Below are 13,654 nucleotides of genomic sequence, written 5' to 3'. Positions count from 1 at the left end.
GCAGGGGGCCGGTCCACTGTCTCTCAAACCTTGTGGGGGGCTGGTCTATATTTTTTTGGGGGGGGAAATGAACGAATTCCTATGCCCCACCAATAACCCAGAGATGCATTTTAAATAAAAGGGCACATTCTACTCATGTAAAAATATGCTGATTCCTGGACCATCCGCAGGCTGGATTTAGAAGGCGATTCGGCTGGATCTGGCCCCCCGGACCTTAGTTTGCCTAGGTAAAGGGACCCCTGACCAGTCGGTCTCGGAGGACTCGGGGGGTTGCGGTGCTCATCTCGCTTTAGTGGCCGAGGGAGCCAGTGTTTGTCCACAGACATGTGGCCAGCATGACAAAGCCGCTTCTGGCAAACCAGAGCAACACACGGAAATGGCATTTACCTTCCCTCTGGAGTGGTACCTATTTATCTACTTGCACTTTGACATGCTGGGACAGAGCAATGGGAGCTCACCCCGTCGCAGGGATTCGAACCGCCAGCCTTCTGATTGGCAAGCCCAAGAGGCTCAGTGGTTTAGACCACAGCGCCACCCACATCCTTTTAGTTAGCCTACCCATGCATTAAAGCAAGGGTGGTTTGCTTTGAGTCTACTTCTAAAAAATATCTTTGCAATCTGCTATCGGTTGATAAACTTTGCAGCTCAAAGGCGCTTGACCCCCATCCCTTGGAGAGAGCTTCTTTGTGCGTGCACACCTGCTTTTGAGAACGTTAAAGGTAAAGGTACCCCTGCCCATACGGGCCAGTCGTGTCCGACTCTAGGGTTGTGCACCCATCTCACTTAAGAGGCCGGGGGCCAGCGCTGTCCGGAGACACTTCCGGGTCATGTGGCCAGCGTGACAAAGCTGCTCTGGCGAGCCAGCACCAGCGCAGCACACGGAAACGCCGTTGACCTTCCCGCTATAAAGCGGTACCTATTTATCTACTTGCACTTAAGGTGCTTTCGAACTGCTAGGTGGGCAGGAGCTGGGACCGAACGACGGGAGCTCACCCCGCCGCGGGGATTCGAACCGCCGACCATACGATCGGCAAGTCCTAGGCACTGAGGTTTTACCCACAGCGCCACCCGCGTCCCTTGAGAACGTTAGGAGTCACCTTTTGGCTGGGTCAGAACAAAGGCTACTGCATCTGGATTCATTTTGCAAAAGTTGGGGTCTGCCTGCCTGCCTGCCAGAAACTTTTGGCTGCCCAGATGCTATGGCACCCATCACCCCTGGCTTACTACCCGTGCTTGTGGGGCTGGTGGGAGTTATAGTTCAGCGACATCTGATGGGTCAAAGGTCCCTCACGCCTGCAACCTATTCTCAGCCCTGCCTGGCTCAGCTACAACTTCCTTCAACCCCAAGCGTTGACGATGGCAGCTCTCCAGAAAAATAACAACTGCAGGTTGGGGAAGGCAGGGTCCTAGTCCATGGTGGGGAATGTTTTCTGCCCGAGGGCCACATTCCCTTTTGGGCAACCCCTTGACGTCCACTTACCAGGGTCTGCAAAAGGGAGTGGGGGAACGCATGCAATTTTTACCTTTTTCTACAGAAGGCTAGTTTCTAAACACACAGCCCTCTCTCTGTCTGCCAGCCAGGTAAGCAAGAAGCATCATCAGAGTTCAAGGATGCATTTCAGCCATGCAGAAATAATTATAATTATAATAATAATTTATTATTTTTACCCCACCCATCTGGTTGGGTTTCCCCAGCCACTCTGGGTAGCTTCCAACAAAGACCAAAAATACACTAAAATGTCACACATTAAAAACTTCGCTGAACAAGGCTGCCTTCAGATGTCTTCTAAAAGTCTGGTAGTTGTTTATCTCTTTGACATCTGGTGGGAGGGCGTTCCACAGGGCGGGTGCCACCACCAAGAAGGCCCTCTGCCTGGTGCCAATGTAGGTCTTTCAAGCCGAGTGTTACGTGGTCTCGGGAGCTGCTCCCAGTCACCAGTCTAGCTGCCGCATTCTGGATTAGTTGTAGTTTCCAGGTCACCTTCAAAGGTAGCCCCACGTAGAGTGCATTGCAGGAGTCCAAGCGGGAGATAACCAGAGCATGCACCACTCTGGTGAGACAGTCCACAGGCACGTAGGGTCTCATCCTGTGTACCAGATGGGAGTTGGTAAACAGCTGCCCTGGACACAGAACTGACCTGCAACTCCATGGAGAGCTGTGAGTCCAAAATGACTCAAGGGCACAGTTACCCCATTCAGGACCAGGGAGTCCCTCACACACACTTGCCCCCTGTCCCCCAAGAACAGTACTTCTGTCTTGTCAGGATTCAACCTCAATCCATTAGCTACCATCCAACAGTTGAGGGGCATGCAAAGCACGGGAGGTGAGGGCGTGTGGCCTGCAAAGGGTGCTGGGGGCCACATAGAGGCTTGGAGGGGTCTGCATTTATGCTGTGGGTCCCCTCTTGTCTTAGTCCCTGCAGGCGGTGACTTCCACGTAGATAAGGATGAACACAACCTGTCAGCAAAACCTATACATGTCTCTGCATTGGAGGGCAAGCCTTGGGAACCCAGAGAGGTGCCTTAGACCAGTGATGGCGAAACTTTTAGAGACCCAGCGCCCAAACTGCAACCCAAAACCCACTTATTTATCTCAAAGTGCCAACACAGCAATTTAACCTGAATACTGAGGTTTTAGTTTAGAAAAAAACAAGTCATACGTTAACATCTTTTGCCTTAAAAGGAAAATTCAATAACAGAGCTTTCAATGATGCAAACAGCTTTTTATTGAAAGGTAAAAGTTTGCATTATCCTTGCTTGGGAAAAAGGGAATTACCAAACAACATGGCCATTTTGACAATTTTCCTTCAAGAAACTCTTATTTGGGAGATTTCAAAGCAGAAGCTGAATGGCCATCTGCCATAGAAGCTGTAGTTGAGATCCCGCATGTAAACGTAATAGGATGTATAGTAACAATCGCAAAGTTAATGGACTTTGTCCCTTTTTCTTTTGTCAAAATATCTGTATTGTGATTCATCCTCTATACCCATCCCAGATTGGGAGGAGTGTTTTGTACTGAAGTTCTCACCCTGGGCCAGCAGGGGGATACTGTAGATAGTTTTCACTCAGGTCCACATATGCAAATAAGGGATCGAAAGTGACGTTCAGTGATTGGAGAGTTACAGAAAATGGTTACTGTTGGGTTCTAGTGGAGCTCTACATAAGCAGGCTGGCTGAACCCTTCAGTTCAGTTCTGTTCTGGCCTGTGAATAAACAAGAGCTGTTTGAAGAATCGCTGTGTCGTCTGATATGTTCACCCACAACAAAGAGGGTTTTTAAAATTTTCTATATCTATCTGAAACCTGATAAAAACAATTAAAAACTGGCACCAGAGAACAAGTCAACCTTTTCTGGGAAGTCTGAGCGGTAGGCCTGGTCCCTGAGAAACTTGCGGGAGGATGAATCGCCTACCTTTTGACAGGATGATTGATGTGTTGCAATTTAGATCCTGCATCTCAAGATACAAACCTTACCAAGGTGTGGCTTACAAGCAATATCATTCAATGGACAGACTTCAAAAATATATGCTGCTAACATATTTAAAAGGCATTGGGATCCTTTCCACAGGGCGATACTCATTTTGACTACGTACCTCTTCGTCTCTTAAGCTGGGAAAAACAATGCAATGCAGATAAAAGTACTAAGTGGAACCCATAAAATCGGGATTCAGTTTAACTGCCTGCTGGAATGAAAGAAGACTTCACTTGGTGTCGGAAGTTCAACAGGGAGAGTGGGCCTGTCTGACCTCACCTGGAAGGGAGTTCCATAAATTTTGCTTGGCTCCTCTTGGATCTGACCCGTGGGGGACCGTGAACAGTGACTCCCCCAAAGGCCTCTGTGAACAGGCTGGGATATAAGCGATCTGGGGGTCTTGAGGTACCCTAGACCCCAAGGGTTAAGGGCCTAGGAAATTAATAGTGTAAATTAAGTGGTAGGTTGACTACAGTGGAGCTTCCAGTAGAAGCCTTCTTGCATCTTTCAGACAGATAGATAGATAATACTTTATTCGGCTATAAGCCCACAAGGTAAGACCAATCAATAAATAAAATAACATTTTACATTCTAAAATATCAACTAAAGTATTTCAACGCATAATCTCCTTCACATTACATACAATCTCTAGATGTACCATATTGTGGCCTTGAATATAAAGATGGTGGATAGAGTTTACTAGATTTTTAATAGTCATGCAGCATTCCATGAAGTCTTTTATATGAAAGAACTGAATTCAGGAATCTGGCAACCTGTAATGTTCTATAAGAGTCAATGTCCTGGAGTAGATAGGCTAGATGTAATTCAGGTGGTTTAGCAACAGTTTCCAAAATGATTGAACTCAGAATCCTTGATCGGGGAACAATATATAAAGGACAATTAAACAAGATATGATAAAGGGATTCTATTGATTTGTTGTCACATGCACATAAAACAGAGGTTTTACCGTTAGAAAATCTATTGCTCAGCACATTTGAGGGGAACACATTAAATCTGGCTCTAACAAATGCAAATCTATGCGACGCAACCGATAGGGTAGAGAGATATCGAGGTATCTGGGACATAAATGTAATGCCCTGGTTTATCGAGGAACATGTACCTCCACCTGTAGTAAGATTTTGTTGCAAATCAACCTCCTCCAATCTTTGTTTGATGACCTTTTTAGCTGTAATTAGATCTAAATTTAGTATATCGGAAGGAGAGATTCCATAAGACAACAGTTTGGAATGGATTGTCTTTCAGAAAAGCCCCATTCTGCATAGTGTTCTGAGATGGAGTGGGAAAGGGTTACTTATCAGTACCTAACTTATTTCGAGTGCTTTATCTCCCTCTTCAGACAAAAGGGCTCGCAGAGTGGCTTACTTACATTCAATTAAAACAAGACAAGTCTCTGCCTGCAGGCTTATAATCTTGAAAGGAAGAAAGAAAGAAGGAAAGAGAAACCACCACGACACACAAGGAAAAAGGCACAGGGAGGGAGGAGGAAAAAAACAAACTCGGGACCCAATTTTTAAACAATGTTTTTTGGTATAATGATCAAATGCTGGCACAGTGTGGGGGTAGAAGGCACCTGTTGGAGCCGGCCTTTCGGCAGAGCTGATGGAGCAAGTTTTCTGCCTCCCATCTCTCCCACCAAGGGAGTAGGAGGGAATGACTGCCCCCGGGTGACAGCTATGGGTGAGGAGGCCTGAGGGAACTGATCTCACAGCAGAGCTGATGGGTTAGCCTGTGTTTGGTGCAAAACCCCCGAAACCCACAGCCCACTCTGAGATTTCACCCATGGCCAAGGGGCGGGGGGAACGCTAGCAGTCAACAACATCCCCATCGCATGCAGAAACCACCCCAGGTTTCCAATTCTGTTTCTTTAGTGCACCTCATAGTACGAAGCTCATGTAACTCTGAAACCGGAGGGAAGCCTGCTTTCCGGAGGGAAGGCTTGTTGTGTCGGGAATCTGAGGCAGGAATACCTGGAAACTGTAATAAACAAAAATATGCCCTTATGGGGAACACAAGAGCCCTTATAGAGTCCTTTGCAGGTTCTCCATCGGTCGGAGAAAAGAACAGAGGCCAACCAGAGAATATTGAGAAGCAAAGCAGCTAGTAAGCCTGATCTTTATTGAACTGTTGCAACAGGGTGCCCCCTTCACACGCAGGAGGAGAACCCAGATCAAAGGTGTGCCCGCCCTTATATAGACATTTTAAATTCCCTGCCTTGGAGTCCAAGACCACTGCCAGACACATCATACCTAAATCACAGAGCGGTCTACAACAGAAATCTGAGTGCGTTATTTATCTCCTGTCTGGCAGGTTACCTGTTAATGGTCACTTGATTGGATTACCTAGGGAGCCTGGCCAGTCTTTTGTAATGATAAATACTTAGTTCCTGAGCCAGGTCACAGGCTCACCCTGTTCATACACAGACATACCATTCAGACAGGATTTGTGAAGGGAAAGACAATGGGGAGGCTTTTCCATTTTCCTCCGACCTTGCAGAGAAATATTTGAGGTCAATTTGGGAGGGGCAAAATGGCTTCAGGACTTTTTCTGTGGGGTTTCAGACATGTGGTTTATATATGCAGTTATGAACATTTATTATATATATATAAGACCTCAAATTTTTTATTTCAAAACAAACCCCACTGTGTTCCAAGTCAGCAAAGATGGGACCAAATGAAGGCTGTTCATTTGATCCCGCAAGGGTCCCTCTCCTGTATGGTAGAGTGATGTCCAGCTAGCTGCACCCAGGGATGTGTGTCCCTGCATGTGGAAAATGCAAACGCTTTTACCTGCCCAGGTGTGCGACTCTTGCAGGCAGGCCTTCCAGGCAAACATTTGCTGTTGCAGAGGTTTGGTTGAGTGCAAAACAACAACACGCACAACCCTGCTCTGTTTCCCCTTAAGCCGACGCAGCTGTGAGCATTTGCAAACATTGACTCGATTTGCTTCCCATTAGCCCATATGCGTTGACAATCAAATGCGCAAGCTGTTAATTAATATCGCCCACTTCTCCTCCTCTGGTTGGCGGGTGCCTCTGGGAGGAGAAGGGTGCATCTCGCCTTTTGGAATAGTTTTCCCTGAGTCTCCAAGGAAAATGTGGACAGGTATAGAGGGAACTCTGGGAATTGTAGCTCTGGGAAGGGGGAACAGAGATCTCAGCACCCTTGTTGTTGTTTAGTCGTGTCCGCCTCTTCATGACCCCCTGGACCAGAGCATGCCAGGCACGCCTGTCTTCCACTGCCTCCCTCATGCTGGTCGCTTTGAGAACACTGTCCCACCATCTCGCCCTCCATCGTCCCCTTCTCCTTGTGCCCTCCATCTTTCCCAACATCAGGGTCTTTTCCAGGGAGTCTTCTCTTCACATGAGGTGGCCAAAGTCTTGGAGCCTCAGCTTCAGGATCTGTCCTTCCAGTGAGCACTCAGGGCTGATTTCCTTCCGAATGGAGAGGTTGGATCTTCTTGCAGTCCATGGGCCTCTCAAGAGTCTCCTCCAGCACCAGAATTCAAAAGCATCCATTCTTCAGCGGTCAGCCTTCTTTATGGTCCAGCTCTCACTTCCATACATCACTACTGGGAAAACCATGGCTTTAACTATACAGACCTTTGTTGGCAAGGTGATGTCTCTGCTTTTTAAGATGCTAACAAACTATAACTCCCACAATTCTTTGGCGTGGTGGTGGAGGTGGGGAACCATGGCTGTTTAGAATTTATGGTGGCCGTAGTTTTGCCCACAGATTTCAGTGGGTCTGCTCTGAGTATGACCAACGCAAAATAAGCCGTAATGCCCGAAATTGTTTATAAAGCAGAAAAGCAGGGTACAGTTTAATATTTCTGTGTGTGCACAGTTCGCTAAGTGAGCAGGAAAGTAGCACTGAATGTGGAAAGGTTAATTTGTAAACGTCAGAATGACAAATTGGATGGCCATCTGCCCTTGTCTGATCTAGCTGGGATTCTTGCCTTGTAGGGGGTTGGAAATAATAATAATAATAATAATAATAATAATAATAATAATAATAATAATAATGATGATGATGATGATGATGATGATGATGATGAAGTAGTATTTATACCCTGCCCATCTGCCTGGCCCCCCTTCCAACTCATATGATTGATTCTATGACTCTAAATAACATGGCTATCATAACAGCGAATCTTGTCAGCAAAACTCGGTTTTATTTTTATATTATTTTCAAGGGTGGGTTCAGGAAACGTTGCATGCTGGGGAATTCGAAGGGGAAACAGCCAAGCCAGGCCCCAGGGCTGTGGTTGCCCATGGCAACCTGTTACCCACTCCCCACTCAGCGGAACTACAGCCCCCGAAAGCCCTTGCGCGAAAGAGGCGGGGCGCGCCTCCAATGACGCTGCGCGATGACGGAGAACGTAACTCTCCGCTCGCTCACGTTTTTTCCCCCTTGGAGCAGCGGCCGTTCCAAAGGGGCGTGTCCTAGTCTGCCTGTCTCTCTCCCTAAACTCCAACTCCCATGAGGCATTGCAGTGAAGGCGCGTGCGCAGTCTTGGCATAGCGGCGCCCAGGGAAGCGTTTTAGACTTACTGGCTGCCCTGGACTGCAATTCCCATGAAGCTCCGCGACGAGGATTTAGGCTCTAATTAATGAGTTATTAATAATTGAGATAATTAATTAACATGCAGTGCCTAATATTTATTTATTATTTATTAGCACATGGACAGGGAGTTGCATTTCCCCCCCCTTCTCCCTGATTTTGGATGTGACTTGCCCAAAATTGCAAATCCTGGAACATTTCCCCCCCCAGGGTTAAACTCCTATGAGGGTTGGTGGCTCCAGCACGGGAGCAAGGATGCACATTCCCCTCCAGCTCGGACAATCAAGTGATTTTAGACGCTGGACTTAATGGTCTTCTGGGCAGGGAGGCAATATGACACTAGATGGTAATGACTGTTGCTTCTAACGTTGCAAGTCTCTCCACCTTTTTATTGGATTTATTAGGATTTCTTTACGGCTTTCATGTCCCATCCTTTAGCCAAAAAAGGCTCAAAGACTGTATACTTCACCAGCTTAAAACACAGCTAGGCTGTTCTTTTTTTCCTGTTTGGTTCGAAGCTGTTTTTCCCCGGGGGAAATGCAGGATTTCATAGAATCGTGGCTAACCTTGGGAGTGCATTTGATGCAGAGTAAAACGCGGGTGGCACTTGCGATCAGAAGGTTGGCAGTTCGAATCCCCTCCAGTTGTTTGGTCCCTGCTCAAATCCCCGCGACGGGGTGAGCTCCCGTTGCTCAGTCCCAGCTCCTGCCCACCTAGCAGTTCAAAGCACGTCAAAGTGAAAGTAGATAAATAGGTACCGCTCTGGTGGGAAGGTAAATGGCGTTTCTGTGCACTGCTCTGGTTCGCCAAAAGCGGCTTAGGCATGCTGGCCACATGACCCGGAAGCGGTACGCTGGCTCCCTCGGCCAGTAAACCCCAGAGTCGTCTGTGACTGGACCTACCAGTCACGCATCCCTTTACCTTTAAATGGGAGTTATGTACACAGCCTCAGAGCAGCAGTTCCTTGCTGATGTCAGTGGCAGTTCTGGCAGTGAAGGGCGGAAGTCTCAAAGCATTTTAGTTCATTGTAATTTAACTAGGACCTGATTTTTGTATAGAAGTTCAAATTGCCACTCTAATCATCATCATCATCATCATCATCATCATCATCATCATCCTCCACTCTGGGCGGCTCACAGCACTTGAAAAAGCATAGTAAAACGTCAAAGATTTAAAACTTTTGGCGAATTACTGCCTTGAGTCTAGACCAACGTACCACACAGGGTTGTTGTGAGAATTAAATGATGGAGGGGGAGAACAACGTATGCCACCTTGAGCGCCTTGGAGAAGAAATGTGCAATTAATAATATCAATAACAACAATAACAATAATTTACTACTTGCACCCTGCCCATCAACTGGGTTGCCCTAGCCGCTCTGGACGGCTTGCTTCCAACAAAATATAGAAGGACACGTGATAAATAAACTTTTTTGTTTTTTCAATATTTTAATCTATTCTTTAGGTGGTATATCTATCTGTTGGCCACCTTGGGCAGCTTCTAGCGTCCCAGAGAGGTACAGTTGGGGTGGGCTTTTCAGAGGCTGCGGGACTGCACCTCCCATCTTCCCCCAGCAGCTGGCCTAATGGGCAATGATCAGCTGGGCTGATGAGCATGATGGGAGCCGTAGTCCCTCAACCCCTGGAAAAGCCGCCGCTACCATACAACCACCCTTCATGGGACTACATCTCCCATGATCCCCGCCCTCCTCGTCTTTTCCCTTGGCTCGGCCGAGGGAACCACACAGGCTACTGTTGTTGTTTAGTTGTGTCCGCCTCTTCATGACCCCTTGGACCAGAGCACGCCAGGCACTTCTGTCTTCCACTGCCTCCCGCAGTTTGGTCAAACTCAAGCTGGTAGCTTCGAGAACACTGTCCAACCATCTCGTCCTCTGTCGTCCCCTTCTCCTTGTGCCCACCATCTTTCCCAACATCAGGGTCTTTTCCAGGGAGTCTTCTCTTCTCATGAGGTGGACAAAGTCTTGGAGCCTCAGCTTCAGGATCTGTCCTTCCAGTGAGCACTCAGGGCTGATTTCCTTCAGAATGGAGAGGTTTGATCTTTTTGCAGTCCATGGGACTCTCAAGAGTCTCCTCCAGCACCAGAATTCAAAAGCACCCATTCTTCTGCGATCAGCCTTCTTTATGGTCCAGCTCTCACTTCCATACATCACTACTGGGAAAACCAGAGCTTTTACTATATGGACCTTTGTTGGCAAGGTGATGTCTCTGCTTTTTAAGATGCAGGCTACTACAGTGGCACCTCAGGTTAGAGAACTTAATTCGTTCTGGAGGTCCGTTCTTAACCTGAAACTGTTCTTAACCTGAAGCACCACTTTAGCTAATGGGGCCTCCCGCTGCCGCCGCACCGCCAGAGCACGATTTCTGTTCTCATCCTGAAGCAAAGTTCTTAACCTGAAGCACCATTTCTGGGTTAGCGGAGTCTGTAACCTGAAGCGTCTGTAATCTGAAGTGTATGTAACCTGAAGCTAACTAGACCAGAGTTTCCCAAACTTGGGTCTCCACCGGGTTTTTTTTTGGGCGGGACTACAACTCCCATCACCCCTAGCTACCGGGACAAGTGGTGAGGGATGACGGGAACTGTAGTCCTACAGCAGCTGGCGACCCAAGTTCGGGTCTACTATGTGCGTGCAATCGGCTCGCCCGCTTGTGCGCATGCGTCCTCGTGCGTGCGGCGGCGGCGGCGCCTACGGAAGCCGGCGAGCCGGAAAGGAGGCGGAGGCAGACGGCGGCGGAGAGGGCGAAGGGGGCGTGGCCGGTCGCGTGACAGCGCTCGCGCTCTCCGAGGGGGGGGGCGGGGGGCCCAAGAGCCGCGGCGGCGTCTTGCTCGCGCCAAGATGGCGGACGAGGGGAGCGAGGGGCTGCCGCGCTCCGTCCTGCCGGGCCCGCTGAGGGGCGGCAGCTCCGGGGGAGGCGGCGGAGGCGGCGGCTCGGGCTCCTTGTCGTCTTCGTCTTCGTCGGCAGCAGCAGCGGCGCCGGCTCCCTCCTCCTCCTCCGTCGCCACCGCCACCACCCCCACGGCTCCCCCTCAGCCGCCGCCGCCGCCTCCCGCCCCCCCGGCGGGGCCTCGCGTGGTCCGCATCGTCAAGTCGGAATCCGGCTACGGGTTCAACGTGCGCGGGCAAGTGAGCGAGGGCGGGCAGCTGCGCAGCATCAACGGGGAGCTCTACGCGCCGCTGCAGCACGTCAGCGCCGTCCTGGGCGGGGGGGCGGCCGAGCGCGCCGGGGTGCGCAAAGGGGACCGCATCCTCGAGGTGTGAGTACGGGGGGGCGGGGCCGGGGAGCGGAGGGGAGGGGAGGGAGGGTCCCTCTTCCACCCCCCCAAAAACACACACGCACCTGCAGCTCCCCCCTTTCTCCGCACGCATGTGCGTGTGTACACACCAACACGTGTGCAGCGTGAGGCTGTACACCCCGGAGTTTTATTTCCGTGCGTGTATGCATCTGTATATACACCCATGCATGCATATAATTCAGAGCATCCTCTCCCCCCTTTCTCCACACGTACACACCAACACGTGTGCAGTGTGAGGCTAGACACCTCCGAGTTTTATTTGCGTGCATGCGTGTGTGTGTGTGTGTGTGTGTGTGTGTATATATATGTATGCATCTGTATATACACCCATGCATGCATATAATTCAGAGCATCCTCTCCCCCCCTTTCTCCACACGTACACACCAACACGTGTGCAGCGCGAGGCTAGACACCTCGGAGTTTTATTTGCGTGCATGCGTGTGTGTGTGTGTGTATATATGTATGCATCTGTATATACACCCATGCATGCATATAATTCAGAGCATCCTCTCCCCCCCTTTCTCCACACGTACACACCAACACGTGTGCAGCGTGAGGCTAGACACCTCGGAGTTTTATTTGCGTGCATGCGTGTGTGTGTGTATATATATATATGTATGCATCTGTATATACACCCATGCATGCATATAATTCAGAGCATCCTCTCCCCCCCTTTCTCCACACGTACACACCAACACGTGTGCAGCGCGAGGCTAGACACCTCGGAGTTTTATTTGCGTGCATGCGTGTGTGTGTGTGTGTATATATGTATGCATCTGTATATACACCCATGCATGCATATAATTCAGAGCATCCTCTCCCCCCTTTCTGCACACACGTGTGCAGCGTGAGGTTGTATACCCCGGAATTTTATTTGCATATGTGTGTATGGATAGATAGATAGATAGATAGATACACAGTATGCATATGTATATACACCCATGCATGCATATAATTCACTTCTTTTCTTCAAACTCATCAAATGCCACAGCTGATGCCTCTGCTTAGGGGTCTAACCCCAGCTACCTGCAAATTCCAATTTTAGATCTCTTCCCTGTTTTTTCCCTGTGGGTCTGTGGCTCCTGAGTTTATGCATAGGTTCAGTTGTGTTGATAAGACTCTGCCTTATCACTAGCACTGTCCTTTCGCAGCATCTGCACAAGCACACGTGTAGAGGGAGTATATGTTTCTCCTGAGTTTATGTCTATGTATTCAGCTGTGTTTTGATGCTGAAGATGCTGCTTCTTAGTATCACGGCCCCATTCAAGATTTGCACCACAGGTGAGGGGATGCATTTAGTGTTTGTAACCTGCCACCATTATTTATTGTTTGTTGATTTCACCAAATTTATATACTACTTGGTTGTAATAAAATCTCCAAGTGGCTTATAGTTATGTAGTCATGTTCTTCATATATCTATATATGTATCTGTGTGCATGTACTCCCAGAGCATATATATATAATACATTTTACTTTATATATATATATGTATGTTAGGGGTGTGTGCACTATGGCCCCCCCTCACACACAGTTGCATTTTGCTAAGTTATACGCAGAGTAGGCCCATTGGAATCATATGGACTCAAATGACCCAAGTGCATTGATGTCAGTAGGTTTGCACTGAGGATGACTTAGCCAGATACGACCCATATATAGACATGCAGAAAGAGTCTTGTGAAATATTGACGGCCAATAAATTTATTAAGTCTTAATAAGTCTTAATGGGCTTCAAAACAAAAAAAATTTTTTCTGGCCAGTAGCACCTTAAAGACCAACTAAGTTAGTTCTTGGTATGAGCTTTCGTGTGCATGCACACTTCTTCAGATACCTGAAGAATATCTGAAGAAGTGTGCATGCACACGAAAGCTCATACCAAGAACTAACTTAGTTGGTCTTTAAGGTGCTACTGGCCAGAAAAATTTTTTTTTGTTTTGACTATGGCAGACCAACACGGCTACCTATCTGTTAATGGGCTTCGTTAGGGGCATCTGATGAAGTGGACCGAAGCCTAGCAAAGCTTATATGTCCCAAGAAGCCAGCTTTCAAATTCCACAATACTATTTTATTTTTTTTAACTTATTCTATAGGAATCCAGCACAGCTAACCCTCTGGGAAACATACCTAGTTTCAGAGTAAATAATAGATCATACTACATTTGTTTTTTCACTAGAGCTGAGATTTGTTGGGCAGGCAGTGGACTGTTCCAACCACATCATATGCACACTATTTTTATAACCCATTTCAAATTATTCTCTCTTTCTGTTCTAAAAAAATTACATTCTTGCAGTACACC

General features: G+C 48.1%; 1 protein-coding gene across 2 annotated transcripts in view; it reads left to right on the top strand.

Annotated features, from left to right (window-relative positions):
* The first annotated feature begins 10,836 nt into the window (after nt 1-10,836).
* SNX27 (sorting nexin 27) overlaps nt 10,837-13,654 on the top strand; it is a 44,084-nt gene continuing 41,266 nt past the window's right edge. Inside the window, exon 1 of one of the 2 annotated variants that reach the window (XM_083591224.1) lies at nt 10,837-11,322. In XM_083591224.1, coding sequence (XP_083447350.1) covers nt 10,904-11,322 — 419 coding nt within the window. In that variant the 5' untranslated portion in view covers nt 10,837-10,903. The remainder of the gene's footprint in view (nt 11,323-13,654) is intronic. The other variant, XM_083591225.1, reaches the window with a different exon arrangement.

The sequence above is a fragment of the Podarcis filfolensis genome (genome assembly GCF_964270895.1).
Source record: "Podarcis filfolensis genome assembly, chromosome: 16".
Lineage (NCBI taxonomy): Eukaryota > Metazoa > Chordata > Lepidosauria > Squamata > Lacertidae > Podarcis > Podarcis filfolensis.
The sequence above is the reverse complement of the archived record's forward strand: the minus strand, read 5'-3'. Positions and strand labels throughout refer to the sequence as shown.